Source organism: Papaver somniferum, chromosome 6, assembly GCF_003573695.1.
Source record: "Papaver somniferum cultivar HN1 chromosome 6, ASM357369v1, whole genome shotgun sequence".
Classification (NCBI taxonomy): Eukaryota; Viridiplantae; Streptophyta; class Magnoliopsida; order Ranunculales; family Papaveraceae; genus Papaver; species Papaver somniferum.
The window spans coordinates 10,840,502-10,867,512 of record NC_039363.1 but is presented as its reverse complement, the minus strand read 5'-3'; the positions used below and the strand labels follow the sequence as shown (position 1 = coordinate 10,867,512).

Genomic DNA, 27,011 nt, shown 5'->3' with positions numbered 1-27,011 from the left:
TTAGATTAATTATGGGTTCTCTTGTAATTAATCTAGTTGAGTATTTTCGTGACTCCATAAGGTTTTCTTGTGTTGAGTATATGAACGGTTAAGCTAATCATTTTCTTATGGTTAACTTAATCGTAGATCCGTAAGTTATCTTATGTTGAGCACAATTGATGAGTGCTAAAAAGTGCATATTTCTATATATTTTTCTTGGCATTTAACTCATCTTTTGTGCATTAATTCTACATTTTATCCCATATTCTGTATTTTCTTTGTTTTCAAGAATAAATATTTTTATTAATTAATTTTGCATTTTTAGGTAATAAATAAAGTTTGGATGAATAGCGGAGCGGAAAAGAGCAGAAAAGTAGTGAAAATCCGGGAGGAATTACGCAAGGAAGCCGCGAAGAATGGTGCGCATAAGCCCAAAAGACTAGAAATGGGCTCAAGAAGGAAGAATTGTGCTTAAAGAAGATATGGCTTGGCATACCCAAGGCCCAAAACCCTTATCAAACACATTTCCACTATCCAAGCCCGTCTCGGATTTCAGCCGTCAGATCGAAGCATTTCAGCATCCTACGGTCGCTCCATCATCGCACATCAAACTCCGAAGCCCCCGCTTTACATCGCAACGCCCATCTCCATCTTAGGTCGTCCGTTTTGCTACATCCCTTCATCCGACGGTCGCTCCACGCTTACCTCCGTATCGCCGTTGGATCCACCTACCATCTTCCCATCCATCGCTCCTTGTCGCAGATCATCAAACCTCGCTGAACCCGCCTAACACCCAAGCATCGAGCACCCTATACCCATCGCCAAACACACCCTTCTTCCAAAACCATCGAATCCATTCTCTTTCCCCTCACCTCCGTCTGCAACTCCATCACCACCACGCCCTGCCACTGCCACAACCACCTTTTGCCACCACCACATCCACCACCAAAGCCATCATGGCTCCTACCAATTAAACCCATCCCCTACATCACGTCCTATATCCCTCTCAGCGACTAATTTCACCCATTTTCACACCTCTAATCCCTAGCTGTGGAATTGGTGAAATAAGTTGATGAGATGGATGTAATTGAAGCATGGGAAGGAGTAGAAGACGTTGAGGAAGCATGGGTCGACGAAATAGAAGCAGAAATCAGAGATTTAGGTGAGTGAATTTCGTATTTGGTGAAACCCTAATTTTACTGATTTGGGGGATTTTGAATTTTTTTGTTGTAACTATAAAAGGGTATTAGGGGTTGTAAAATTGGGCATCTCTGGGATAGCCAGTGAACATCATGCTTTGAGTTATAAATTTTACTTCTTGCAATATTAATTTGATAATTGATATATTTTCACCTAGACTGTGTTTGTTGTTATGATGATATTTTTGAGTATGTCTACATCTGTGAAGATGATGATAATGGTCATGTATATGTTCTAGTTTCATCTGCTAGGGATTTGAGGAAGCCCTAACTTACTGTTATGTATTACACTATGATTATGTTGTTCTTGATTGATAAACAAGTTTAGGAAAGAATCAAAGTTAGTAAATCATCATTCTACTTTCACATTGTATGTTATGAATACATGGTATGTTATGAATACATTGTAGTTAGACTTATAGCATGTTGATAAAACTACAACTCATGTTCAATCAGACCACTCTTAATCCTTAGACTAGTTGTGTCTTAACCAAGACAATTAGCTTTGGAGTCATACTTTAGTTGATTTGATCTTTCTATAGGAGAAACTCCTTAGATGTAGAGAATCAAGAATGGAATCTTAATCCTTGCATCTTATAAGGCAAGAATAGCATAATCTAGTGAATACATGGTGTAAGTTAGAGGTGGACTTAATAACCCTAGTAACTCAATCCTTTTCATCAACTTTTGTCACTAGCTCCTTTGAATTCAGTTAACTTTTGAAACTTAGAGAACTTTAGCAAATCCTCCAAGTCCCTGTGGACAAAACCCTTATTTACTTTTTCTTGCTTCAACTTCCCTGTGCACTTGCAGGCTAGTCTAGGAAGGATCACTTCCCGCTCCCTTTCATAGACCAAATGCTAGAACGTGTGTCTGGACACAGTCACTACTGTTTTCTAGATGGCTTTTCCGGTTATAACCAAATTCACATTGCATCAGAAGATCAGGAAAAAACTACGTTCACGTGTCCCTTTGGGACATTTGCTTATAGAAGCATGCCCTTTGGGCTGTGTAATGCACCTGCTACTTTTCAGCGATGCATGATGAGCATTTTTTCTGACATGATAGATAGTTTTCTCGAGATCTTCATGGATGATTTCTCCGTGTTCGGTTCTTCGTTTGATAAATGTTTAAGAAATCTTACCCTTGTGCTGTCCAGATGTAAGAAAAGGAACCTTGTTCTAAATTGGGAAAAGTGCCATTTTATGGTGAATTCAGGAATAGTTCTAGGACACATCATCTCGGAAAAAGGCATTGAAGTAGATAAAGCTAAAGTAGACCTCATCCGACATTTACCAAAACCCCGCTCTGTGAGGGAAATTCGATCATTTTTAGGTCATGCTGGTTTTTACCGGCGATTCATCAAAGACTTTAGCAAAATCTCAAGACCTCTGTGTAGTCTACTCGCCAAAGATGTTACCTTCAATTTCGATGATGCTTGTGTGAAAGCTTGGGAAGAATTAAAAACTCTTCTCACCGCCGCTCCTATAGTCCGACCACCCAACTGGGAACTACCGTTTGAACTCATGTGTGATGCCTCTGATTATGCTGTTGGTGCTATTTTAGGACAGCGTGTTGATAGACTACCATACGTGATATACTACGCTAGCAAAACCCTTAATGATACTCAACTCAATTACACAACTACCGAGAAGGAATTGCTTGCTGTCGTTTTCGCATTAGACAAGTTTAGATCTTATCTCATAGGATCTAAGATCATCATATACACTGACCACGCGGCTTTGAAGTATCTTCTTTCCAAGAAGGATGCTAAAGCTCGCCTTATTCGATGGATACTCTTATTACAGGAATTCGACATCGAAATCCGTGATAAGAAAGGTTGTGAGAATGTGGTTGCTGATCACTTGTCCCGATTAACTAGTGAGTCTATTGATGAATCTGAGCTGATTAGAGAATCATTCCCTGATGAACAATTGATGTCTGTGACAAACCTTCCTTGGTTTGCCGACATTGTTAACTACCTTGCTACAGGTAGAATGCCCTCACATTGGTCGAGACAAGACCGCTCCAAGTTCTTGGCTGAAGTTAAACATTTCCTTTGGGACGACCCATATTTGTTTAAGTACTGCCGAGACCAAATCATTAGGAGATGTGTACCCGACATGGAACAGAAAGATGTGATATCTTTCTGTCATGACCAAGCATGTGGAGGGCATTTCAGTGCCAAGAAGACCGCTGCAAAGATCCTGCAGTGTGGGTTTTACTGGCCATCATTGTTCAAGGATTGCCATGATATTGTGTTGCTTGTGAACGCTGTCAAAACTAGGAAGTTTCGAGGAGAAACATGATGCCATTGAACCCCATTTTGATTGTGGAGATTTTTGATGTTTGGGGGATCGACTTCATGGGTCCATTTCCCTATTTCTGAAGGAATTTACATCCTAGTCGCAGTTGATTACGTTTCTAAGTGGGTAGAAGCTGCAACCAAGACGACAAATGACCACAAGGTGGTACTTCATTTCTAAGGAGAACATATTTTCACGTTTTGGTACCCCTAGAGCTATCATCAGTGACGGCGGTTCACATTTCGTAACAAGTACTTTGAGTCTTTAGTACGCAAGTATGGCATAACTCACAAGGTTGCTACTCCGTACCACCCTCAGACAGTGGACAAGTAGTTTCTAATAGGGAAATTAAGCACATTCTGGAGAAGACGGTCAACCCGTCAGGAAAGATTGGTCATTGAGATTGAATGATGCTTTGTGGGCCTATAGAACAGCTTATAAGACACCAATTGGCATGTCCCCCTATCGTCTAGTGTATGGAAAGCCGTGCATCTACCTGTGGAATTAGAACATCGTGCTACTGGGCATCAAGAAACTGAACTTTCTCTGACAAGCGGAATTCAACGGAAACTTCAACTCAACGAGTTGGAAGAATTGAGAAATGAGGCTTATGACAGTGCCAAGTTGTACAAGCAAAGATGAAGATGTTTCATGACAAGCGTATTCTGCGCAAATCCTTCACTCCTGGTCAGAAAGTCTTGCTGTATGACTCCCGATTACATCTTTTTCCAGGAAAACTGCGTTCCAGATGGAAGGGTCCGTACCTAGTACGCACAGTTTTTCCTCATGGAGCTGTAGAGCTGGAGGATGTTCCAACAAGAACGTTTTCAAAGTCAACGGGCAGAGATTAAAGCCATTCCTTGAGCCATTCCCACCCGACATTGAAACAACCAACCTGGAGGACCCATCTATGTGGACTAAACTGGTCCACTCTTTCCCTAAATAACCAAAAAGTTTTCCAAATGTTTCCCTAAAAACCAAAATTTGTCTTTTTCCCATCAAAACCAAATGTCTCCCAACAAAACCAAATTTTTCCCAAAAAGTCCAATCCCATTAAAAACCAAAATTTTCTTGTAGATAATGTGTTAGTTAAATTTCCTTTTGTATATATTTTGTGCTCATCCATTGTGACTCCTAATATGATGGATTTTTGCCTTGAATAACGGAGTTTTAATCGAGCTTTCGCCGTACAATCGGGTATTCTCTCTCCTTTTACTCTACTCAACATATTCCTCTTCATATATTGTTTTATAATTCTTTCCATATTTTGAAACATTGAGGACAATGTTTAGTTTAGGTTTGGGGGTATAGAGTAGATACCACGATAATATGCCATAATTGAAAACAAAACTCTATCTTTTTGAAAAAATTGAAAAATTCCAAAAAAAATTAAAAAATGAAAAATCATAAAAATGGAGCTCATTTACCTTGAAATGTTGACTCTTGTGCAAATATGTAATTATTAGGAGTCTTAGTCTAGATATTTAGGCACCCTGATTCTAGCACAATTCACATAGTGATAAGAAATTCGCACGCGCACGATCTACCAATACATGTATGGCCTCGATCTTCAAGGTGTTTGATAGGAAGTTACGATTGCCAATCACTTTAGAATACTGAACGAAACTTGACTAGCTTGTTCTTTGGTTGGTTGGGATAGAAGGTGGAGGTTACATTAAGAAAGACAACCATCGAATTTAACTGGGTGCATCAAAAAGGGCTACCTCTTGCAAAGTGTCATGTAATTTTTTGTTTCTTTTTGTTTTGTATCAAAAGTGTTTCCTTAAAAAAAAAATAAAAAAAAAAATAAAAAATCAAGTACTTATCAATTCCATCATCTCTTGTTCCAAAAATAAAAAGAGAATAGTCAATGTAAATAAGAGTCATGTAAAGAGTCATTTTGTTGTTTCATTGTAATAAGCAAGGAGGGTGTATGCCATTGATGTACAACGCGAGTAATTGTGAAATACCTCCAACTCATTCACAATTCTCGTAAAGTCCGGACAGCTAGCTAGATTTCGACCTTGGTTCTTAGCCTGAGAAACTATCTCTTGGTGATTAGTAGTCATAACATCCGATCTTTCTTTACACATGTGTAGATACACTTTACACTCTTATCACATGTCTTTTTTTTTGTTATCAGTGCTAGGATTGTGCCTTTGATAGCTAGATTGACATCTCCATTTTGCTGTGAGCTTAAACTGTTTTGCACATGTCACATTTGATGGAATATGAGCTTATATTTTGACCTAGAACTTTGTAGGTACGTTCTAAGCAAACCTTCACGATACTTCAACTCGTCCACTAGGGACACTTAGTGGTTTAAAAGGCTTAGTGCATACGCTAAATGCATTCGAGAGACCAGCGACAGTGGTATAGTTAGGATTTCCTTAGTTTTGTTTTACTTGAGGAAAAGTAAAATTCAGGTTTGGGGGTATTTGATGAGTGCTAAAAAGTGCATATTTCTATATATTTTTCTTGGAATTTAACTCATCTTCTGTGCATTAATTCTACATTTTATCCCATATTCTGTATTTTCTTTGTTTTCAAGAATAAATATTTTTATTAATTAATTTTGCATTTTTAGGTAATAAATAAAGTTTGGATGAATAGCGGAGCGGAAAAGAGCAGAAAAGTAGTGAAAAGCCGGGAGGAATTACGCAAGGAAGCCGCGAAGAATGGTGCGCATAAGCCCAAAAGACTAGAAATGGGATCAAGAAGGAAGAATTGTGCTTAAAGAAGATATGGCTTGGCATACCCAAGGCCCAAAACCCTTACTCAAACACATTTCCACTATCCAAGCCCGTCTCGGATTTCAGCCGTCAGATCGAAGCATTTCAGCATCCTACGGTCGCTCCATCATCGCATATCAAACTCCGAAGCCCCCGCTTTACATCGCAACGCCCATCTCCATCTTAGGTCGTCCGTTTTGCTACATCCCTTCATCCGACGGTCGCTCCACGCTTACCTCCGTATCGCCGTTGGATCCACCTACCATCTTCCCATCCATCGCTCCTTGTCGCAGATCATCAAACCTCGCTGAACCCGCCTAACACCCAAGCATCGAGCACCCTATACCCATCGCCAAACACACCCTTCTTCCAAAACCATCGAATCCATTCTCTTTCCCCTCACCTCCGTCTGCAACTCCATCACCACCACGCCCTGCCACTGCCACAACCACCTTCTGCCACCACCACATCCACCACCAAAGCCATCATGGCTCCTACCAATTAAACCCATCCCCTACATCACGTCCTATATCCCTCTTAGCGACTAATTTCACCCATTTTCACACCTCTAATCCCTAGCTGTGGAGTTGGTGAAATAAGTTGATGAGATGGATGTAATTGAAGCATGGGAAGGAGTAGAAGACGTTGAGGAAGCATGGGTCGACGAAATAGAAGCAGAAATCAGAGAGTTAGGTGAGTGAATTTCGTATTTGGTGAAACCCTAATTTTATTGATTTGGGGGATTTTGAATTTTTTTGTTGTAACTATAAAAGGGTGTTAGGGGTTGTAAAATTGGGCATCTCTGGGCTAGCCAGTGAACAACATGCTTTGAGTTATAAATTTTACTTCTTGCAATATTAATTTGATAATTGATATATTTTCACCTAGACTGTGTTTGTTGTTATGATGATATTTTTGAGTATGTCTACATCTGTGAAGATGATGATAATGGTCATGTATATGTTCTAGTTTCATCTGCTAGGGATTTGAGGAAGCCCTAACTTACTGTTATGTATTACACTATGATTATGTTGTTCTTGATTGATAAACAAGTTTAGGAAAGAATCAAAGTTAGTAAATCATCATTCTACTTTCACATTGTATGTTATGAATACATTGTAGTTAGACTTATAGCATGTTGATAAAACTACAACTCATGTTCAATCAGACCACTCTTAATACTTAGACTAGTTGTGTCTTAACAAAGACAATTAGTGCTTTGGAGTCATACTTTAGTTGATTTGATCTTTCTATAGGAGAAACTCCTTAGATGTAGAGAATCAAGAATGGAATCTTAATCCTTGCATCTTATAAGGCAAGAATAGCATAATCTAGTGAATACATGGTGTAAGTTAGAGGTGGACTTAATAACCCTAGTAACTCAATCCTTTTCATCAACTTTTGTCACTAGCTCCTTTGAATTCAGTTAACTTTTGAAACTTAGAGAACTTTAGCAAATCCTCCAAGTCCCTGTGGACAAAACCCTTATTTACTTTTTCTTGCTTCAACTTCCCTGTGCACTTGCAGGCTAGTTTAGGTACTTCTTTCCTTTTACACCAACAATCAATTGAATTGATCACTTTTTGTGTTTAATTTGATTGCGTATTCCGATTAAATTAATCATGGGTTTACTTGTGATTAATTTGATTGAGTTTTTGGATATAGAAAATCATTCTCATGGTTTTTGGTGTCCAATAAAAATCCTTCTTTTCTTTTGAAATTAAGGTCGCTTGTTGTTGTCCTTTCGGGAATGACATCAAATGGGGGAGAGTTCTTTTGAACTTGTGCTTAATGGTCATATCTTGAGGGGTATGCGGCTGTGAAATTTTAGAGGGGTTATCTTGTATTAAACTCCTTGATGAATGCATTTATCTTCGGCTTTATGATTGCATCTAAATTAGTTGGTATGTATTTTTTCTTTTAGTCATGAAATGTCTCTTTCGGAAATTTCATTATGATCCCGTTCTTGTACCTTTGCCAATTTTATTGACAAAAAAGGGGAGAATTAATATGTAGTTCACACTACAAATACATATGGTTTTCGGATCATTGTGTAAGGGGGAGTGGTTTCCACGTGAGATGGAGTATTGACTAAGGGGGAGTGATACATATCACCATAGTATTATTGTTGAAGTTGTGATACAATTGAACTTTGACGCTGTGTAATAATATTATGACAAATGTATAACAATGATCGAGACCGATGCTTTCTCATTGTTATAGCTTCGGATCCTCAACGACGGTGATGCTAAACTTACAACCTTTGGGATCATTGGAGTACTTGGAAGTGACGAAGATTTCAAAGAATGTTGAAGATTAGACATGTGGAATAGGAGATACTAAAGTTTCTTTATCTTTTTTGTATTCCACATGTATTGATAGTTTTGTCAGTAAAATTGACAAAGGGGGAGATTGTTAGAGCATTGCTCGGTCGAACTCGCATGCGTTGTTATCTCAAGCATGTTTGTTAATGTTAGTAATCAAAACTATAAGTCTTGATTTCTAGTCTATTATATCTAAGTCTCGGACTAGGATAAAAAGTGTAGTTGAGATCAAGGACTTCATGGCGATTCATCATACAAGAAGAAGAACTACTCAAGGAACCGGTGGAACTTCTCGACAAAAAGGTATGTGAAGACTTGAACTTCTCAAACCCGAGAATTTCTGCTGGAGTTTGTAAACTCTGCTCGGTAACTTAAGTCCGCGAACCTAGTCTGTGAACTTGAGAAGGTTATATATCTGAAGATGATTTATGAACTTAAACTTTAAAAACACTAATGAATGCAGTTTGCAAACCGTGGCTATAAAAGTTCATGAATCGATTCAAGTGAATCAAATCATATTTTCTTCAATTGTGTCTTGTGTAGTACATGAGATTTCCTTGCAATTGAACAACTCTCTAACTAGTTCATTTGAATTCATTTGATAGTTATGGTGAAGAAGAACATGGTTGATATGAAATGCTCATATGTCTAACCTTTTGGTTAACTATTGTTGAACCAACAAGTGCATACGTTTGGCTACGGTCAACAAACCTAGAAGTGTCATTGTCAAGTGTGTGTAACAAGCTAAGTTTTAGATCTAACGGTTGAGAAATATTAGCTTGAATCTAAATCAGGTTTTCATCTAACGGTGAATATTGAATGCTTTGTTACTAAGCTAACATTGATTGCAAACCCTGATTTGAAAGACTATATAAAGGAGACATCTAGTATTGAGCAAAACTAATCCCCACACCTTACATGTGATACTAGTTTGCGTTCTAGAGTCGATTCTCCTTTAACCTTTGGTTTTTTTCTTCTGAAACCAGGTTAACGACTTAAAGATTTCATTGGGATTGTGAAACCAGACCGATACTACTTTTATCATAGTTGTGTGATATGATCTTGCATCTTCTATCGTACGAGTACAATCAGATTGAGATTGATATCTCCAATAGGAAAGATATAAAAAGTAATCACAAACATCTTCGTCTCATTGTTTGTGATTCCGAAACATCTTGTTTCGCTACCATACGATTAAGATTGTTGTGAGGTGATTGATAACTATAGGTTGTTCTTCGGGAATATAAGACCGGATTATCAATTGGTTCCTATTCACCTTGATTATTATCAAAAGACGGAACAAAACCTTTATGGTTTATCTGTGGGAGACAGATTGATCCTTTGATAGACTTGTCTGTGGGAGACAGATTTGTTTATTCTCAAAGACTGCGATTTTGGATCATAACAACTCTTAGTTGTAGGTGAGATCAGCTAAGGGAATCAAGTGCGCAGTATCCTGCTGGGATCAGAGTCGTAGGAGCATAACTGTACCTTGGATCAGTGGGAGATTGATTGGGGTTCAACTACAGTCCAGTCCGAAGTTAGCTTGGAGTAGGCTAGAGTCTGTAGCGTCTTAATACTATATGTGTTCAATCTGGACTAGTTCCCAGGGTTATTCTGCATTTTCGGTTTCCTCGTTAACAAAATTTCTGTTGTCTGTGTTATTTCAATTTCCGCATTATATTGTTTTATCTTTATAATTGAAACAATACAGGTTGTGGGTTAGATCATCAATTAGAGTAATCCAAACTTTGATTGTTGATTGTCATTGATTGATACTTGGATATTGGTCTTTGGTACCATCCAAGTTATTCCTTGTATTTGACTAGAACTCGCAGTTCTTGCTTGAGTAAATCAAATCAAGAAGAGAGATATAAACTCGTTGATATACTTTTAATTGATTGAGTCTTGTTAATTCTCTTAAAAGTATATTCGAGTTTGTCCATACAGATTGCTAAGTGAAATATTGGGTGGTGTTATTAGACCCCGCTTTTTCAGATAGCTTACCAAAATCATTCAAAATCTGCAAGATGGCATTAATATGTTGCATATTGGCTTGGACAAAAATTAAAATATCATCTGCAAAAAACAAATGAGTAATAGCAGGAGATTTCCTTGAAGCTTTGACACCAACAATAGATTTATTAGTTTCAGCAAGCAACAAAGATCTAGAAAGATATTTCATGGAGAGAATAAAAAGATAAGGGGATAGAGGAACCCCCTGCCTAATGCCTCTAGTTGGTTCAAACTGGTCACAAGGAGAACCATTCAAAAGAACACTGATGCTAGTGGTGGAAACACATTGCATAACAAGATTGCAAAATTCTTTACTAAAACCAAAATATTCAAGATTTTTTTCCAAGAAAACGCCATTCTAATCTGTCAAATGCTTTTGACAGATCAAGCTTGAGAGCCATTGTACCACTGATACCTTCTTTTTGTTTCATAGAATGAATCATTTCATGAGCAATAATAATATTGTCATGAATTGCTCTTCCTGGTACAAAATCAGCCTGATATGGAGAGATTATCTTCTTAAGATAGGGTCTGATTCTATTTGCTAAAATTTTGGATACAATCTTATAAGAAGCATTACAGAGTCCTTTGGGTCTAAACTCAGATGACATTTTAGGTACTTTACACTTAGGTATTAGACATATATAAGTCTTATTGAGGGACCAACTCTGTTCTTCGCATCCAAACTATCATCCCTTTGATAGATTTTCTCCTTGGCCTCAGAACTTTTCTTATTCTCCTTGTCCTTACACTTCTGGTGCTTCTTATCTTGCCCTTCCTATTAGCATCAGTTGAGGTATTGACTGACCTAAAATCAACAAGGATGTCCACGATTGCAATAGCTGAAGGTAGGTCTTTGGCACCCTGCCTTCTCACTTCAGCCTGAGCCCACGGCTGCAAACCAGATGTAGAATTGAACAACTTGTCTTCCTCAGACATATTGCGAATGTCTAGCATCAGAGACGAAAATTCTTTCACGTACTCCCGTGGTGTACCGGTATGCCTCAGCTTACACAAGATCTCTCTGGCTAGCCAAGCAACATTGCTTACTAAGAATTGACTCTTCAATTCTTCTTTCATGACATCCCATGTCACGATGCCTGGTCGGACAACAGTAAGGTCATCATAAGTTCTAGTTCTCCACCATAATTTCACATCACCCTCCAGGTACATGCTAACGAGAGTAACCTTTTGTTCTTCCGGGGTTCTGACGGCCTTGAAGTATTGGTCCACGTCCCACATGAAATTCTCCAATGCCTTCGTATCTCTTGCGTCAGAAAACGACTTAGGTTCTGAGACTTTAATCTTCGTAAAGTCACTGCCACTACCACCCGCAGTAGCTTAATCTGAACCAGTTATACTCACTATTCGCCTTAAGACGCTTAACTCATCAGTTAACTCTTTCAAGGCTCTTGTGAACATGGTCTTAACAATAGTAATTTGGCCTTCCAAATCAGCATGCTTCTTAGTTGCTTCTTGGTTTGACTCCATCATTTCAGCAGCGTAATCATCAAGAGCCTGAATCCGATCCAATACCATTGCATTATAATTGGCATTGTTAGGATGGCGCACCTCATCACCAATCTTGTCTTCCAAGTCCGCTACCCTATCAATTTAGGCATCCAACGTACTCTTCTTACCAGCCATTACCTCTAGCAACTTTAACAACTAAACTAGAGAAAAACAGAGAAAATCTTCCAAAACAAAGCTAAAACAGAGCAATCTGTGCTATGATACCCGAATTGTCACACCTCCAAATGCTCCAAGCAATTTTTCGTGAAGGTATAACCCGAAAATACAGTAGTTTAGTGATCTCTTATCACCCACTCGTATTTCAGCCTTGTAAGTTTGCACCTATGCAAACAACCAACTCTATCTCGAGTATGCAACGAAAGACTTAGTTAGATTTTCTCTTCACCAACAATGTAGCCCATACTACAAAGGGGTTCTTGCCATGTTTATGCTTCACAGAATTAGGGGAGTATTATCGAATAAACAGAATACCAAAGCCAAACGCATAAGCCAACAAACTCACTTTTATTAGATTAAGGGGAAGATGCAAAACTCGTCTAACCAATAGACTTACAAGCTTATTCTCTAAGCCTCACAGAATGCGCTCACTACTGCAATGTGGTTCCTCAACACTTGAACTATTGAATAACTCTCATATACAAGGTTTATATGGATATTTATAATGCCAAGAACCAGGGCCAATCCGTATGCAACTCTCTTGCACGCCCCATGAACAACCCTTTGTCCACGGGCAGTTCCCTAACCGCCACAGTTCACTTTTTAACTGCTAACTTTAGTGTTGGCGTGTAGAATGGCGCCATACTTGTTCCAGACGGTTAGGCTATGCCAAACTCGGTTATAAAGCCACTTTATAACCGTATCTAACTTGATTCTTCACTCTGGCATGCGTGTGATGCACAGACACTCGCAACTGACAGCTTGAACTCAAGTCCGACAATCATTATGCGTCACTGAACTTTGGCCCTGCCAATGTTCGATAATGATTATGATTCACTCACTCTTGGCCTACGCCAAGTGCCCGTCAATGATTACGCTTCATCCAACTTGCACTTATGCCAAGTATTCAACAATGATTGCGCTTCATTCATTCCGATCATGCACTTAGCTTATTTGGATCCCAACACCCAAATATCATGCCAACTGAGTCTTGACTTGGTTACTTCAACTTCATGCTTCATCTGCATCATTTGCATCTCTTTTGGCAAGCAATAATCACCAATGGCGCATTTTCCCACGCCATTGTTGCATATGCATAGTCCAAGCCTTGGCCAAAGCTTAGGACTATGCCAAAATCATCCCGTGACTTGCAACTCATCTTTTATTCCTTCCTTGAGCTGGGCCAACTCTGAATAAGGATATGCAACACTATCTCATAGTTGTTGCCTGTTTTAAGTAGACTTTCTTGTCCCATCCATGTTGGCGCTACATCTTCGGCATGAGCAGCTCCATCTTTCAGGCTACATTCTCAGTAATGCGCAGCTGTTGCGCTTAACTGTTGGGCCATGTTATACCTAGGCCTTGACGCACCAAAAACTGAGCCCAATCCAGAACTAACCAGCTGCATAAATAAAAAAAAAAGAAAATCCCTATAGTACTAGGGGTGAGCATAAAAACCGTAACCGCGGATTTGACCCGTATCCGTCCGCAAAATTGCGGATTTCACCCAGACCGCAAGATGTATGGGCCGGACACGGGTGGAGTTCTCAAATCCGCACGCGGTGCGGTTGCGGTTACGGTTGTCTTTTAAAAACCGCGGATTACCCGCACCGTTGGGTAGTAAAGTAAAACTAGTAAGCCCATAACTCAAATTGAAAAACTTAAGATATATTTCTTGCTCTTGAAAACTTATGATTCATCTTTAGTCGCAGTTGAAAAAGTAACTTCTTAGATTTGTCATTTGGAAGGAACACCGAGTGAAGAAATTATAATTAGATTTCCGAGATAAACTGATTAGACAAAGTTTGCTGGAGCTACAAGTGACTGACTATACTAGAGCTGTTAGTGGGCTTGGCCGAAATGGAACATTTTCTGCTCTAAAATTAGTGGGCTTGGCCTAACAAATCCGCGGTTAATCCGCAACCGGCCCGTACAATCCGCGGATCCGCGGATGTAAAATCCACAGGTGATTGGGCCGGTCACGGTTTGATTTTTCAAATCCGCAACTTTGACGGTTTGGTTGCGGATGACCCCTAATCCGCAACCGTCCGTCCGTTGCACACTCCTATATAGTACACACTACACACAAGTGCGAAATTATCCTCCCTCTTTTGATTGTCTAACGCCATTTTTCCTTGAAAAGGACACAAATACCCTTATTTGTAGAATCGGACTCCATCAAAAATCACAAACACAACCCTAAAAGGCTAAACCCTCATCTTCTTCGTCTCCCCTCTTTCACTGTAAACCCCTACCTCTCTCTCTGAATCAGAAGTTCGTGGGAGCATCACCACAACTTCCCCATCAATCTTCATATCTCCTCCGCCTCTCTCTCTCAGCGCCGCACTCAATAGGTACTTAATTTTCTGCATTTATTTTGGTTAATTTTTCGATTTTTGTTTATCCGTATATGTAATTTAGGTTTTGGGATTCGTTTTACTGAAATCTCGCAGAATGAAATTCCATTTCTGAGATAAATTTGTTATTTATTTGAGGGAACTTTGATTAGGTGTGGTGAAGTTTTGTTAGAATGGAAGAAGAATCAAACTCAGTTGCCGACCATGGTATGGAAGAGGGACAAGTGAGGACAAAGTATAAGGGAAAACACGATAAACCAAAGCCATGGGATCATGATGGTATTGATCATTGGAAGATTGATAAGTTTGATCCTACTTGGAATGAAGGAGGAATGCTTGAAGTTAGTTCCTTCTCCACTTTGTTCCCTGTTTACAGAGGTCAGTCTCAGTCACCCAAATCACTTCATCATTGCTATCTGGACCTTTTGTTTGGTTGTTGTTGTTATTCAATTGTATTTGTTGGTTTTGTGTATTTTGTTTCAGAAAAGTATTTGCAAGATGCTTGGCCTTCAGTGAAAGGTGCATTGAAACAGTTTGATATATCTTGCGACCTCAATTTGGTGAGTGTTGTTGAACTCTCTAAGTTTCACTATTTAACTTTTTTAGAGAATCTAATTTAATGGAATATGCAATGTAGTGAAATGAAAAATTGTATTGCTCTAATAGAACATTTAAATGTATGGCTAGCTTGTTTGTAAGCATGCATATTCTGTCAAAGCTGGTTTATTTGTGTGTGTATTGGAACCACTATTGGTCAGTGCATAGGGTAGATGTGCTTTGGTGTATACACAAAGCATGCTCTCTCTCTTTCTCTCTTTAACAAATTACAGATTATACAAGCTAATGTTGTTTTGACAGTAATACTTTGAAATGAGACAAAAAACTGGACCTAACTAGTTTATTCGGAGTTTAGAAATTTTCATTTATTCTATTTCTGATGTTCTCTAACTAATATACTGGTTTTAGTGCTTTGGCTATTCTTTAGCATAAATGTACTTAGTTGATAAAAAAATTGTCTATGTATCTGTTGCTGCTCAGGTTGAGGGGTCCATGACCGTTTCGACAACACGTAAGACTAGAGATCCATATATTATCGTTAAAGCTAGGGACCTCATAAAGCTCTTATCAAGAAGTGTCCCTGCACCTCAGGTGAATTTTCTGGTTTTTATCTCCTTCCTCCATTTTTTCCTTATTCCCCATCTTACTTGTATGTGCTCATCATCTTGTTATATTTGAGCTGTAATATCCAGGGATGTTCTTTAAATTAGTGTACTGCAAGGTATTAGCACATGGATTGTGCTATCAAAATTGTACACTTTGAATTGTGTCATGTGTAGTCTGGGAAGATCCTAGTTATTCACAGTCTGTTTCTAATTTTAGGCCATCAAGATACTGGATGATGAGATGCAATGCGACATTATAAAGATTGGAGGCCTCGTCCGGAACAAGGTAGGGAAACTGTTGTAATTTGAATAATTTTAGATTTTTATGGACGTGATTAATGGTATCTTAAGCTAACCTCTGTATCACTTATGTGTGTCAGGAAATTATCTGAAAGAGTGATCGATTTTGTCTTTTTTGCTGTTTTTTTTTTGCTATTTTTGTGATCACTTTGTTATGGGCGTATTGTGAGATCTAAGAACATAATACATATTTGATGGTGTTGGGTCAATCTTTAATTGAGTGTAATCATGTTCAAACTTGGATCTGAATTGTTAATGCATAAATCAACCTGCGTGCACTTAGAAACACACAACATTTTTGGTGGGCTTGTTTTTATATATCTCCGTTGCAATTTGATTAGTCCAATATCTGGTGATGGATTTTGCTCTTTTTTTGTCTAACTCGGTAAAGGTGCTAGATGAATTTCTCATAGTCGTACTATTCTTTTCGTGATTGACCATCCTATGAGTTATATGGTTTTGAATGCATTCTCACATGACATTGGGATCCATGAAATGCTGTCCACAAAATTCTTTTACCATGTACTCGATTCTCATTATATTATGTTGTTGTCCTGCAGGAACGATTTGTTAAAAGGAGACAACATCTTTTGGGACCCAATTCTTCTACTTTAAAGGTGTTCAAAGTTTCTAGATACACATATAAATATGATGGATATAGCTAACAATGTGAGATATGGTTTAATTATGGTTCTCTAATATGTAATAACTATCTTTCACTGTTGCAGGCTATTGAGATTTTGACAGGGTGCTATGTTCTAATTCAGGTAAGTTAACCCACACTTTTAGATCATTCACTTTTTACCTGTGCTTAATATGGGCCAAAATGATCTATTGCAAATCACAGAAGTTTTAACATAAATTGCAAATCAGAGAAGTTTTCACCTGTATTTTTGACATGGTCAGGGAAACACAGTTTCCGCTATGGGTTCCTTCAAGGGATTAAAGCAAGTTAGGAGGATCGTGGAGGACTGTATACAAAATAAATTGCATCCAATATATCATATCAGGGTAATCTGAGAAAAGAGATGTTTCTATTACTGAAATTTAGGCTCATCTCATTATAACAAAGTACACCTTTGTTTGACTTGACAATTTGTTTTTGTTTGGAACATGCAGACCCTCATGATGAGAAGGGAACTCGAAAAAGTTCCTGAACTAAAGCACGAGAGCTGGGATAGATTCCTTCCTAAATTTAAAAAGTATTCAATATCAGTTTGTCACAATCATTATTCCTCAGGAACATCACGTGCTTAGAAATATATTAATAGTTATGTTGGCTTGTTTCTCCAGGAAAAATGTGAAGCAAAAGAAAGCAAAGAGCAAGGAGAAGAAACCGTATACACCCTACCCTCCTCCTCAACAGCCAAGCAAGGTTTGAAAATTTGTGTTTATAGTTATTACTCATCGGCGCTTATGTTGTCTGCAAGTTGACCCCATTGTCTACAAATGAATCTTCGATTCTTATCAGTGTCTCTAACTTTGGAACTTCCTGCAATACATATTTTCAGATTGATAATGAATTGGAAAGTGGTGAATATTTCTTAAGTGAGAATAAGAAGTCACAAAAGAAATGGCAAGATAAGCTGGAGAAGCAGGCAGAAAAATCAGCTGAAAGCAAAAAGAAAAGAGAGGAAGCATTTATTCCTCCTAAGGTTTGTTTGTCTTATAAAGTTCTTTTCGATTATCTTGTTTTCCTGCTCTTGATAACTGTATTTTGCCTATATGTTGAGTAGTAATTTGTTTTCTTATTGTTTACTTATATTTATGGTGTTCAGGAAACCACCAAGCAGGAGTCTGCTAAAGACCAAGACAAGGATGACCTGGCTGCTACTACAATGAACTTAAAGGTAAATGCACTACCGTGTAACAACGTTAAGTTTTGTTCAAAAGGTTCTAATTCTGTAGCAGTATTGTAATGTTTATATTTATTAAAGAGGATAACTAGACCGCAACATGTGCTTTTTCCTTTAAGCGCGTGATTAGAAAATCCAGTATGTGGTTTATCTAATGAGGGTGTGAATGATCTCTACTTACCATGTAGAATCAACTGCACACAAAGATCATTTCATTTGAATCGCTTTAGGACTTTTTAACTGCAGCAAAAGGTTGTTGAATTTCACGAATTTCACCATAGTTAATGAATCAGTTATTGTGCTGTTAGATTTGTTAACCAACTTTTGATGGGGTAAGGAGTTTAGGATTGATGCATTGCCACCTAGTTTTGTGTACATGATTTTCATGATAAACAAACCATTCTCCCAAAATATTAAAGACTTCTGTGTATTTTACCTACAAAAGGATAAGAACCTGCATCTTTTCTTTGTTTTCACCTACTTACGTTTGGTTTTACCATGTTCAGAGAAAATCAAAGGAGTTAAAGAAGCAGAAGGCTAGGGAGAATATTGATCCTGAATCATACATCGTGGCTCCGGACAAACGATCTTCTAAAAGGTCTAGGACTTCTTAGTTTTCTTCAACATTGAGGGTCATGGTGGGCATTCGATACCCTTTTGTAACAGAATTTTGATTTAAGAGGATAAATTGTTTGTCATAGCATTTATCTTAACAACACTATTTGGTTTAATAGTTACAGTATTATTTTTCGAAGAAATTACTGATTACTAAACTAGCTAGCTTTCAATCATTTGAAATTTCTGTTGTGCGACTTGTGTCCATTTTTCAGCTTTTTTCAGTAAGAGTCTTGATAATTCGGTTGCATCTTACAGGTTTCCCGTTAAAGAAATATCCATCGTATGTACTAGTGGTGCTATACTGCTATGTTTACTGCGCAGTATATATGTTCCTCATATTGTTAAATGAATTTGATTGATAGGAGACCTGCTAGGAGTTTGAAACTACCTGTGGGCGCTGGCCAAAGAGGTCTGACAAGATCAGTTTATCCATGTTTTTGTTCATATATGACGGACAGTTTTTTATTTGTTGGCATGAAGATTCCATTTAAGAACAAACCAAGTGAGCCTCAGATCCTTACAAGCTTGTGAAAGGCTCTCCCAGAAAACACCAATCCAAAGGAACGCCAACCAGTCATAAGCTGTTTTTTGACACAACCTGAGCAAAAAGCAAGGTATTTCCCTTACAGTAGACGGCTTATACACCCACAGCCAAATAATGGTAATGCCGAACTGGGAAACGAGTTTCATACCGTTTTTAGGTATTTCGGAAAAGCTGCCAAAAAGCGACCATCACGAGCACGTAGAAGCTGCAAAGTGCAAACTCCAGAATGACCTCTGCATCACTCGCAGCCCCATCCACGATTTCCCACGTTAAGTTTACCGCACTTCTAGTACTTAATCAAGCCTGAAATTTTTCACGGACTCAGATTTACCAAGCCTGATGGCCAGGCCCTGGCCTGTTTGAACCCTAGAAACACACAACCCTAAAAGGGCTTAAACCCTTCCTCATCTTCGTCTTTTCCCATTTCGCTGTAAATCCCCTACCTCCTCCTCCTCTCTCTCTTTCAACCAGAAGCCGCAGAAGCACCACTTTTTGCCCATCAACCTTCACATCTTCATCTTCTCTCTCTCTCTGAACGCCACAATCGACAGGTATTTGATTTTCTGCTCTTTTTTTGATTTTCGTTTATTGAGCTAGTATGTTTGTTTTTTCTCTTAATTTTTTCCCAAAAATTCCTGTAATTAGCTTTAGTCTAGTTTTGTTATTGATTCAATTCTTCTTTTGATATCTATTTGTATAAATTCTGAGATTCTGTTTATTGATTTTTAGGTTTTCTGGTTAGAAAAATGTCAGCGTTGAAATTGTTCGAGAGTGACGATGATACAGATGAAATTTCTAAATTGAATGTCGATCATAAGTATAAAGCGAGACATGAATATAATGAAAAAAGAAAAGATTTATACAGACTAGAAGAGTTAGAGAGGAATGAAATAGTAGATTGTGAGAGTGAATCTTCAGAAAGTGAACCTGAAGAGTTTGATGATGATGATGATATAAAGCAGTTAATGGACGGTCTTGTTAAGGTAAAGAATCAAGATCCAATTATTAAACAGAAAGATGCCAAACTCTTTGAATCCGAAGATGATGAGAGTGAAGAGGAGGAGGATGACAAAAAGGAGAAGAAATCGAAGCCCAAGTATTTGAAAGATGTGATTGCTGAGAAATTGTTGGAAGATGGGGCTGAGGATGAAGATGATGATACTAGAGTGAGGCCAGGTGGGAAGAGTTATTATCAGGAGCAAGAAGAGCGTAGGAAGAAATTTCTGGATGTTGCGGAGCGGGAGTTTGATGATGATGATGATGAGGATTTACTTAAGGTGAAGAAGAGGGGGGAAGAGGAGGAGGATGGAGAGAATGAGGAGATTAAGAAGAAATGTGATGATTATTTTGGGAACGATGAGGGTTTAGATGAGAATGAGAAGTTCTTGAAGAATTTTATTGTGAAGAAAATGTGGGTGGATAAGGATAAGGATAAGGGAAAGAGACCACAAATTGATGATTTGGAAGTTCTTTCGGAAGATGATGAGGAGGTGTGGGATCAACTGGATTATGAAAGGAGCTTCAATTTCCGGTATGAAGAAGGTACCGGGGATAGGATTTTGGGTCATTCGAGGGTTATTGACGGCGCAGTTAGGAAGAAGGTGAATCGCAGAGAAGAGCAAAGGAAGCGTAGGGAGGATAGAATGGCTGAAGCTAATAAAAGGAATAGAGAGGAACTGAAGCATTTGAAGAATTTAAAGAAGAAAGAGATTATGGAGAAACTTGACAAGATACGGGCTATTGGTGGTTTGACGGAGGGTGAAGCTTGCGCACTTGATCTGGATGATTTAGAAGATGATTTCGATCCTGAGGAATATGATAAGAAGATGAAGAAAACCTTTAATGATGATTACTATAATGCGGAAGATGCAGATTTTGGGAACGAAGAGGATGATGAAGATGGCGATATTGAGAAGCCTGATTTTGATAAAGAAGATGAATTGCTTGGACTACCGAAAGATTGGGATGTATGTGGAACTGGTGATGGTTTTGCAGCAGTCAGGGAAAGAGTTTTAAAATCTAAGGCAGGTATAGAAGATGTTGAGGATGAGGAGCATGATGATGATGAGGATGATGAGGGTGAGGAGCATGGTGATGATGATGATGATGCTGGCGACGACGACGGCAACGAGAGTGATCCGGAAGAGGAAGAGAAGCCAGAAGAAGGTAAAAGAAAGAGGAAACGTAAACTTTCTTTACGGGAGAAGCTTGCCCTTGATAAAGACCTGAATGAGTACTATAAGTTGGATTATGAAGATACAATTGGAGACCTTAAGACACGATTCAAGTATGCACAAGTTCCACCTCTAAGATTCGGATTGAGTGGTAAGGAGATCATTTATATGGACGACAAAGAGTTGAATCAGTATGTACCTCTGAAAAAGATTGCGCCTTATACTGAAGTTGAATGGAAGGTCCCAAAGAAGTTGAGGAACCAACTGAAAATTAAAAATAAGTTAATGGAACAAGAAGCTTTATCCAAACATGAGAAGCGTCCTAAGACTCATGGCTTGAAGGGGTCAAGGACTGTGGAACCAGTTGCCGAGGAGGAAAAGATAGTCCAAGAGGAGAAAGTAAATGGTGATGCGGGTGAACTCTCTAGGAAGCAGAAGAGAAAAATTAGGCAGCAAGAAGTTAAACCCTCTAAACAAAGACTCGCAACATATGGAGTTGGCGATCCTAAACCTAAGAAGAAAAAGATCTGATTTAGTGATGTTTGTAGGGTACAGCGAGGAGAGGAGGTAATTATATACACCCACATTCTTTTCTCTGTTTTTCACTGTGATTGCTTTTTTGCTTATTGTAGCTCCTTCTGTTCTCTAATTTGAGAAGCACTCCTTTCTCTGATTATGCTCGCAGGCTTGCAGCTAGAAAAACATATAAATGCTCAATATTATAATCTTGATTAGTTTTTTCGTTTCTGCCTTTTCCCTTGATCAAGTATTCTTAACTGCACTGCAAAGGGAGCTACTCAGATGTTGATATTTATTATATCCTATAGAAAATTCAATGAACTTGGGGCAAGATTATCAGTCTTCTGTTCTTTGATTTAAAAACCACATCTTTCTCTGTTCATGTTTGTAGGCTTGCAGTTAGAAAGCACATCAGATTCATTAGGCTTGCATTTGTTTCTCATGGCCAGTGTACCCGAATGTGGGGTTGTTATTGGTTTTAGTGTGTGTTTATGCTTCTCATGAGTACGGTTTAGTGATAACTTATTGATGGAGGTGAACAGAAAGTTGGAGAATGATACCCTTTCGTAGAAAACTTAGATTAGTTTGCATTTGCTTTCTAGTTGTGAACTTTGGAAATGCTTGTGTGCACGCCAAACTGTATAATGTGACTGATTCCGTAGCCAAGTATTCATTCATTATAATGAAGAATGGACAAACTACATTACTCCCTAGTTACATGAGGATTTAGCGTTATAGTCTTTTACCGTTAGAATTCGATTTTCGTATTAAGAAAACAAAACAAAAAAAAAGAACAGGAAGATATGTTTGTCATGCACTTCAGACTTGTTTCACAACTTCTTACATCGTTCTTATACTAGCTACACTATTTGTTTTCTATTCTTTAATTTTCTGACAATTTCTATTTGTAAAGCAAGTATATAAACATCAGTTTTTACTTCTTCCTTTTTTCCCTTCCGGTCTGGCTGATTTATAATTCTGCTATTTCATTTAATTGCTAGATAGTTGATAGAGACAACTTCAGGTCGTGGGTGTAGAACCTAAATGTTGTATCATTCCACTAAAGAGGCATCTACCCTTTACTAGTGCATTCCATTGTTATGTTTGGCAGCTGAAGTTCTTGTTTCGACTGTCCCATGCAACAGAATATACGCGAAAATATTGGCTGTAGTTGCTGAAGCTTGAGGTAACATTGAAGATAGGTTCATCGTACTGCATTATCATCGCTCTTTCTGGGTTACAAGTACGAACTGGTGGACACACTGGCTTTGTTTTTAATTCATTGTTAATGTTCGTGTAAACTGCTGAGGAATTCAATTTAGTTTGCTAGGCCTAGTACTCTTTTTGTCCTGCAGATTTTTTCTTTTATCTCAGGAGATTCAGTTTTCTTTATACCAAGTTCTACTCATTATTCTTTATAGCTGAGACAATAATTCGTTACTTGGAGAGCTCTAGCTTTGGTTCTGTTTATTTGTTGTTTTTCTTAAACTTATTTCCCTACCACATTTATCGTCTTGAATATATACATACTTGTTGCCGTAAACATCAAGTGCTGCATGACAGTGGTTTCATCTATAGCTGTTTGTCCTCCTCCTATACGATCCTAAGTCTTGTAAATGCTAGGAGTTCCTTTCGCAACATTCATATACCGGTTTGTAACATGAAAGTTTGGTTTAGGAGGAGGAATTGTTTGTCAAAGCTGTTTTAGCTGTGAAACCTAGTTGTTTAGATGAAAACTGATTATGATGTTAGCTAGTTCTCATTTTTCAACATTTGTTTTCATCTGAACATGCTACTTCACCTGAGTTACTTGATGTTATTATCTCTGAGTGGATGGGTTAATTTCTTTTGTGTGAGTCGCTGTTTGATTCTGTGATAGTTGCGTGTGACCGCTGGTTGAAGCCAACTGGAATGATATCATGCCCGAATGTGGGTAGCGCCTATGAGATCTGGGTTGGGAGATCAGAAAATGAGAGATTTTGAAGCCTGTATGGGTGATTGGTCCAATTTTATGAAGGAGGTAAAACTTATTATGGTGTCGACGAGTGTGTGGTGTGGAGCAGAAGATTCCCAGCACATAAATACCAACAACTTAACCCATTTATAAAACATAAAAATCTGATTTTTTTTTTCTTCTTTGAATAGAATTTGTATACACCAAATAGAGAACAAACACCATTACATGACAATATCAAACACCCGAATACAATGGAATCGACTAAACAGAGCAACACATCAAAATGTTACCAGCAAATTGAAGCAAACATTAGAACAGAAAGAATTTGCATGTCGTCTTAGGTGGAAGTGAAAGAATAATTAGTATTTTTGATAATTAGCTTTGTATTAGCACCTGCGAGACACCCCCGGATTCCTGGACATACGATGCTGTGACCTTTTCTTCAATTCGTAAAGCTGTTCTATCCACTCATCTCTTGAAATTCCACTACTATCATATCCACCTTCATCGATATTGTATGTCATTCTTTGATCGTATTTGTTCAAACCCAACTCAAGATCATATTTCTTGCGTGAAATAGGATCTGAAAGAATCTTATACGCCTTGTGAAGCTCAACGAAAACCCGAGACGACTCATCTTTCCTTGAAGGTGGACAAACATCCGGATGGTACTGAAGTGCCATAGTTCTGTAAGCTCTCTTTATATCAATACCACTTACATTTTCATTGCTAAGAGAAAGAACCTTGTATAGATTTTTACCGCCACTGCCATTCTTGCAAGCAACTCTACATGAAATCATCTTGAAGGACTTTTGACGCTTGAAGGAATTACTTCTTAATGCTAGTTTAGAACCTAATGAGAAAGCCATGATCAATATAATGGAGCAGTATTTATGTTCTTATGTTTCACAATTTGTTTGGAATGAGCAGAGAAATGGTAATGAGTTTATGAATAAGCTTACTTCCTACACTTAAAGGATTTGAACTTCTGACAGCAAAAGAACGCGGAATGAGGTTCGAAGGTTGACAAATTAAACTCGAATTCATCGGTACGAAGGCTGACAGAAACATAACAACAGTTAATCCAACGCTCAACACACGTTTTGCCGTCTTAATGAGGAAAAAGGCATGTTTTCACCAGCCATTGACTAGAAAATGATTAGAAATGAAGAAAAGTCTCTGAAATACCTTTGTTTTGTTTTGGTGCGATGATTACAATGTGATTAGAACATAAAGAAAAACACAAGTTGCTTAAGCCGGCTATAAATTTATGTTACTTAGTCAAGCAACTAGTCAAATGTTATTGAGATTGTTGGCTTTATTATGTAAAATTAACATACAACGAATTTGGATTATGGAGTTGTTTAATCATCTCTCTTGAGCTTATGGATTAAGCAATAAAAGAATAGTTGAGTTGGTCCTGAGAACCATATGCTAAATTGTCTCTTCATGTACCAAGTGGAGTTTATTTGCTAAGGTTAATGCAGCCTTAGGCTTTAGTCTTTGCGCAGTGCGACAAAATCCACAGGTCTATTTCTGTACTAAACATGTTGCCGTGATAAATTAGCGGATTATATGTATGAGAATATCCGTTTGTTCGAAGGTTCATTCCTTAACATGTAATCCTGCTGGCCATCTATCTGGATTTCATTTAATACTGCGCTGACAGCCTGCAAAAGGGTGGCTGATTCTAAGATACGATTGCCACAGATGAATGAAGAAACAGCACGTCTAATAGTGGCTTGGCTTGGCTAGGATTCCAATTAGAAGGGGGGCAACAAAAAGATCGCCATTATGCTCAAGAGGTAAATTTCGAATGCAAAAAAAAAACTTAGAACAGGGAGTAGAGTGAGTGACCACACTTGCCCCCATCTGACTTTGTTTCTTGTTCTGCAGATTTTACACACGTTAAGTACCGGTCTCTTGCGGAATTCATTGAGTCACATACGCAGTTAGATACTGTATTAGCTTTTAATCATATCAGGATCAGGGATTCAATAAACTTTAGCTTTCTGAATGTACCGTAAATGATAAGCACCAGCACATACCGTAAATGAAATAAAAAAAATTCTGAATGTACCGTCTCAAAACTCTCTCTCACAGATCATTTATTTTCCACGGTCCATTATGTTCATGCCAAACTCACCATTCCCAAAATGGATTCATATTTGGCAAAATTTGAAATGAAATTAGCCCAGAAGGTTTCATTCACCGCCAAGGATGGGGTGCTGTTTCTACTTTCTAGCCATCCAACTTAAAAGATTTTCTTAAATCAATGGTCTGGATCACAACGAATAATAGCATTCACGCAAGTCCACTTACAAGCTTAAGTTGCCCGACAGACGGCCAAGGGTCGGTTAGCCGGCTTAGATAATTCCGAGGCTCACAGCGAGATGGACGGCCAAAAACAACAAAATTTCAAGCAACATGATATATAACTACAGAAATATTGCATCCACTTACTACTTCTCACTGTTTTCACACTCACTCAAATAGTAGTTACCTAGAGCTATAGAAATTAAGGTTGAAATAATTATGTGTTTCAAAATAAAAAGAGTGTACACTAGTGCTGAAATAAAAGAGAAGAAGAAGGAGAAGAAAAGGAAAGACAAGCAAAGAAAGAAAGACGAACAAAAGGAAAGGGAGAGGGAGATGAGGAAGAGAGAAGAGAAAATAATGAAAGCAGAAATGGAGAAAGCAAGGAAGAAAAAAGAACAAGAAAGGATTAAGAAGAAAAGAGAGGAAGAGAAGAAGAAAAATGATGAGAGGAAATTGAATGAAAAGAAGAAGAGAGAAAAAGAAAAACTAAGGAAATTGAGAAATGAATATTAGTGACGGCGTTGAGCCCATCCACAAGTCTATGGTCACTCGGGATAGTTAATTCGTCCGGGTGAATGTCATGACAGTTTATCATGTTAAAAATAAAATGGCGTGACATGAATTCTCAGTCATATTCCTTGTAGTTTAAGAGTGTGTATGTAAGGCATATTTTGTAAAGACTTCACGTCGAATGTATTTGATATTTAGTAAACAAAAGACCTCCTTCTTCTTCTTTTTTTGTACGTCAGAAAAGTCCTCTGCAAATGGTTTCTGCTTTTCGAATTCTTTCAATTGTAATGGAGTAGTTTACGTTCAGTCGTTCACCAAAAATCCGAATTATTTTCTGTGAAACCCTTTTGGCGGCCCCTAGTTTTTCCTCTGATGGTAAAACCCATTGCCTATTGGCACCAATAGTCTACTTAAACGGCTGGCGGATCAAGGATCCGTTGAAATATTAT

The 27,011-nt window shown here is 38.2% G+C and overlaps 3 protein-coding genes across 8 annotated transcripts; 2 read left to right on the top strand and 1 right to left on the bottom strand.

Annotated features, from left to right (window-relative positions):
- The first annotated feature begins 14,432 nt into the window (after positions 1-14,432).
- On the top strand, positions 14,433-18,730 carry LOC113286904 (KRR1 small subunit processome component homolog). Of its 3 annotated transcripts, none has more exons than XM_026535550.1 (13): positions 14,433-14,599; positions 14,775-14,980; positions 15,086-15,162; positions 15,641-15,751; positions 15,983-16,051; positions 16,626-16,682; positions 16,794-16,832; positions 16,972-17,076; positions 17,185-17,267; positions 17,359-17,440; positions 17,577-17,720; positions 17,844-17,915; positions 18,428-18,730. In XM_026535550.1, exons 2-13 carry the CDS (start codon positions 14,776-14,778, stop codon positions 18,533-18,535), a joined length of 1,152 nt encoding a protein of 383 aa, XP_026391335.1. In that variant the 5' UTR covers positions 14,433-14,599; position 14,775; the 3' UTR covers positions 18,536-18,730. The 3 variants fall into 3 exon arrangements, with proteins under 3 accessions (XP_026391335.1, XP_026391333.1, XP_026391334.1); XM_026535548.1 differs by having other exon boundaries at positions 14,755-14,980; XM_026535549.1 differs by having other exon boundaries at positions 14,741-14,980.
- A 753-nt stretch (positions 18,731-19,483) lies between these two features.
- On the top strand, positions 19,484-23,246 carry LOC113286903 (protein KRI1 homolog). 4 transcript variants are annotated; one of them, XM_026535546.1, is made up of 3 exons: positions 19,484-19,634; positions 19,813-21,824; positions 22,922-23,246. In XM_026535546.1, exon 2 carries the CDS (start codon positions 19,830-19,832, stop codon positions 21,786-21,788), a length of 1,959 nt encoding a protein of 652 aa, XP_026391331.1. In that variant the 5' UTR covers positions 19,484-19,634; positions 19,813-19,829; the 3' UTR covers positions 21,789-21,824; positions 22,922-23,246. The 4 variants fall into 4 exon arrangements, with proteins under 4 accessions (XP_026391331.1, XP_026391332.1, XP_026391330.1 ...); XM_026535547.1 differs by having other exon boundaries at positions 22,888-23,246; XM_026535545.1 differs by having other exon boundaries at positions 22,782-23,246.
- Positions 23,247-24,119: 873 nt separating this feature from the next.
- LOC113290473 (chaperone protein dnaJ 20, chloroplastic-like) lies at positions 24,120-24,602 on the bottom strand. The gene has a single exon (XM_026540075.1). The coding sequence runs from the start codon at positions 24,600-24,602 to the stop codon at positions 24,120-24,122; it is 483 nt and encodes a 160-aa protein (XP_026395860.1).
- Between the last annotated feature and the right edge of the window lie 2,409 nt (positions 24,603-27,011).

Coding starts and splice junctions, on each gene's coding strand:
- LOC113286904 (XM_026535550.1), top strand. CDS start 14,776: ATGGAAGAAGAATCAAACTCAGTTGCCGACCATGGTATGGAAGAGGGA. Junction 17,721..17,843: donor AAGCATTTATTCCTCCTAAG/GTTTGTTTGTCT, acceptor TATGGTGTTCAG/GAAACCACCAAGCAGGAGTC. Junction 17,916..18,427: donor CTACTACAATGAACTTAAAG/GTAAATGCACTA, acceptor TACCATGTTCAG/AGAAAATCAAAGGAGTTAAA.
- LOC113286903 (XM_026535546.1), top strand. CDS start 19,830: ATGTCAGCGTTGAAATTGTTCGAGAGTGACGATGATACAGATGAAATT.
- LOC113290473 (XM_026540075.1), bottom strand. CDS start 24,602: ATGGCTTTCTCATTAGGTTCTAAACTAGCATTAAGAAGTAATTCCTTC.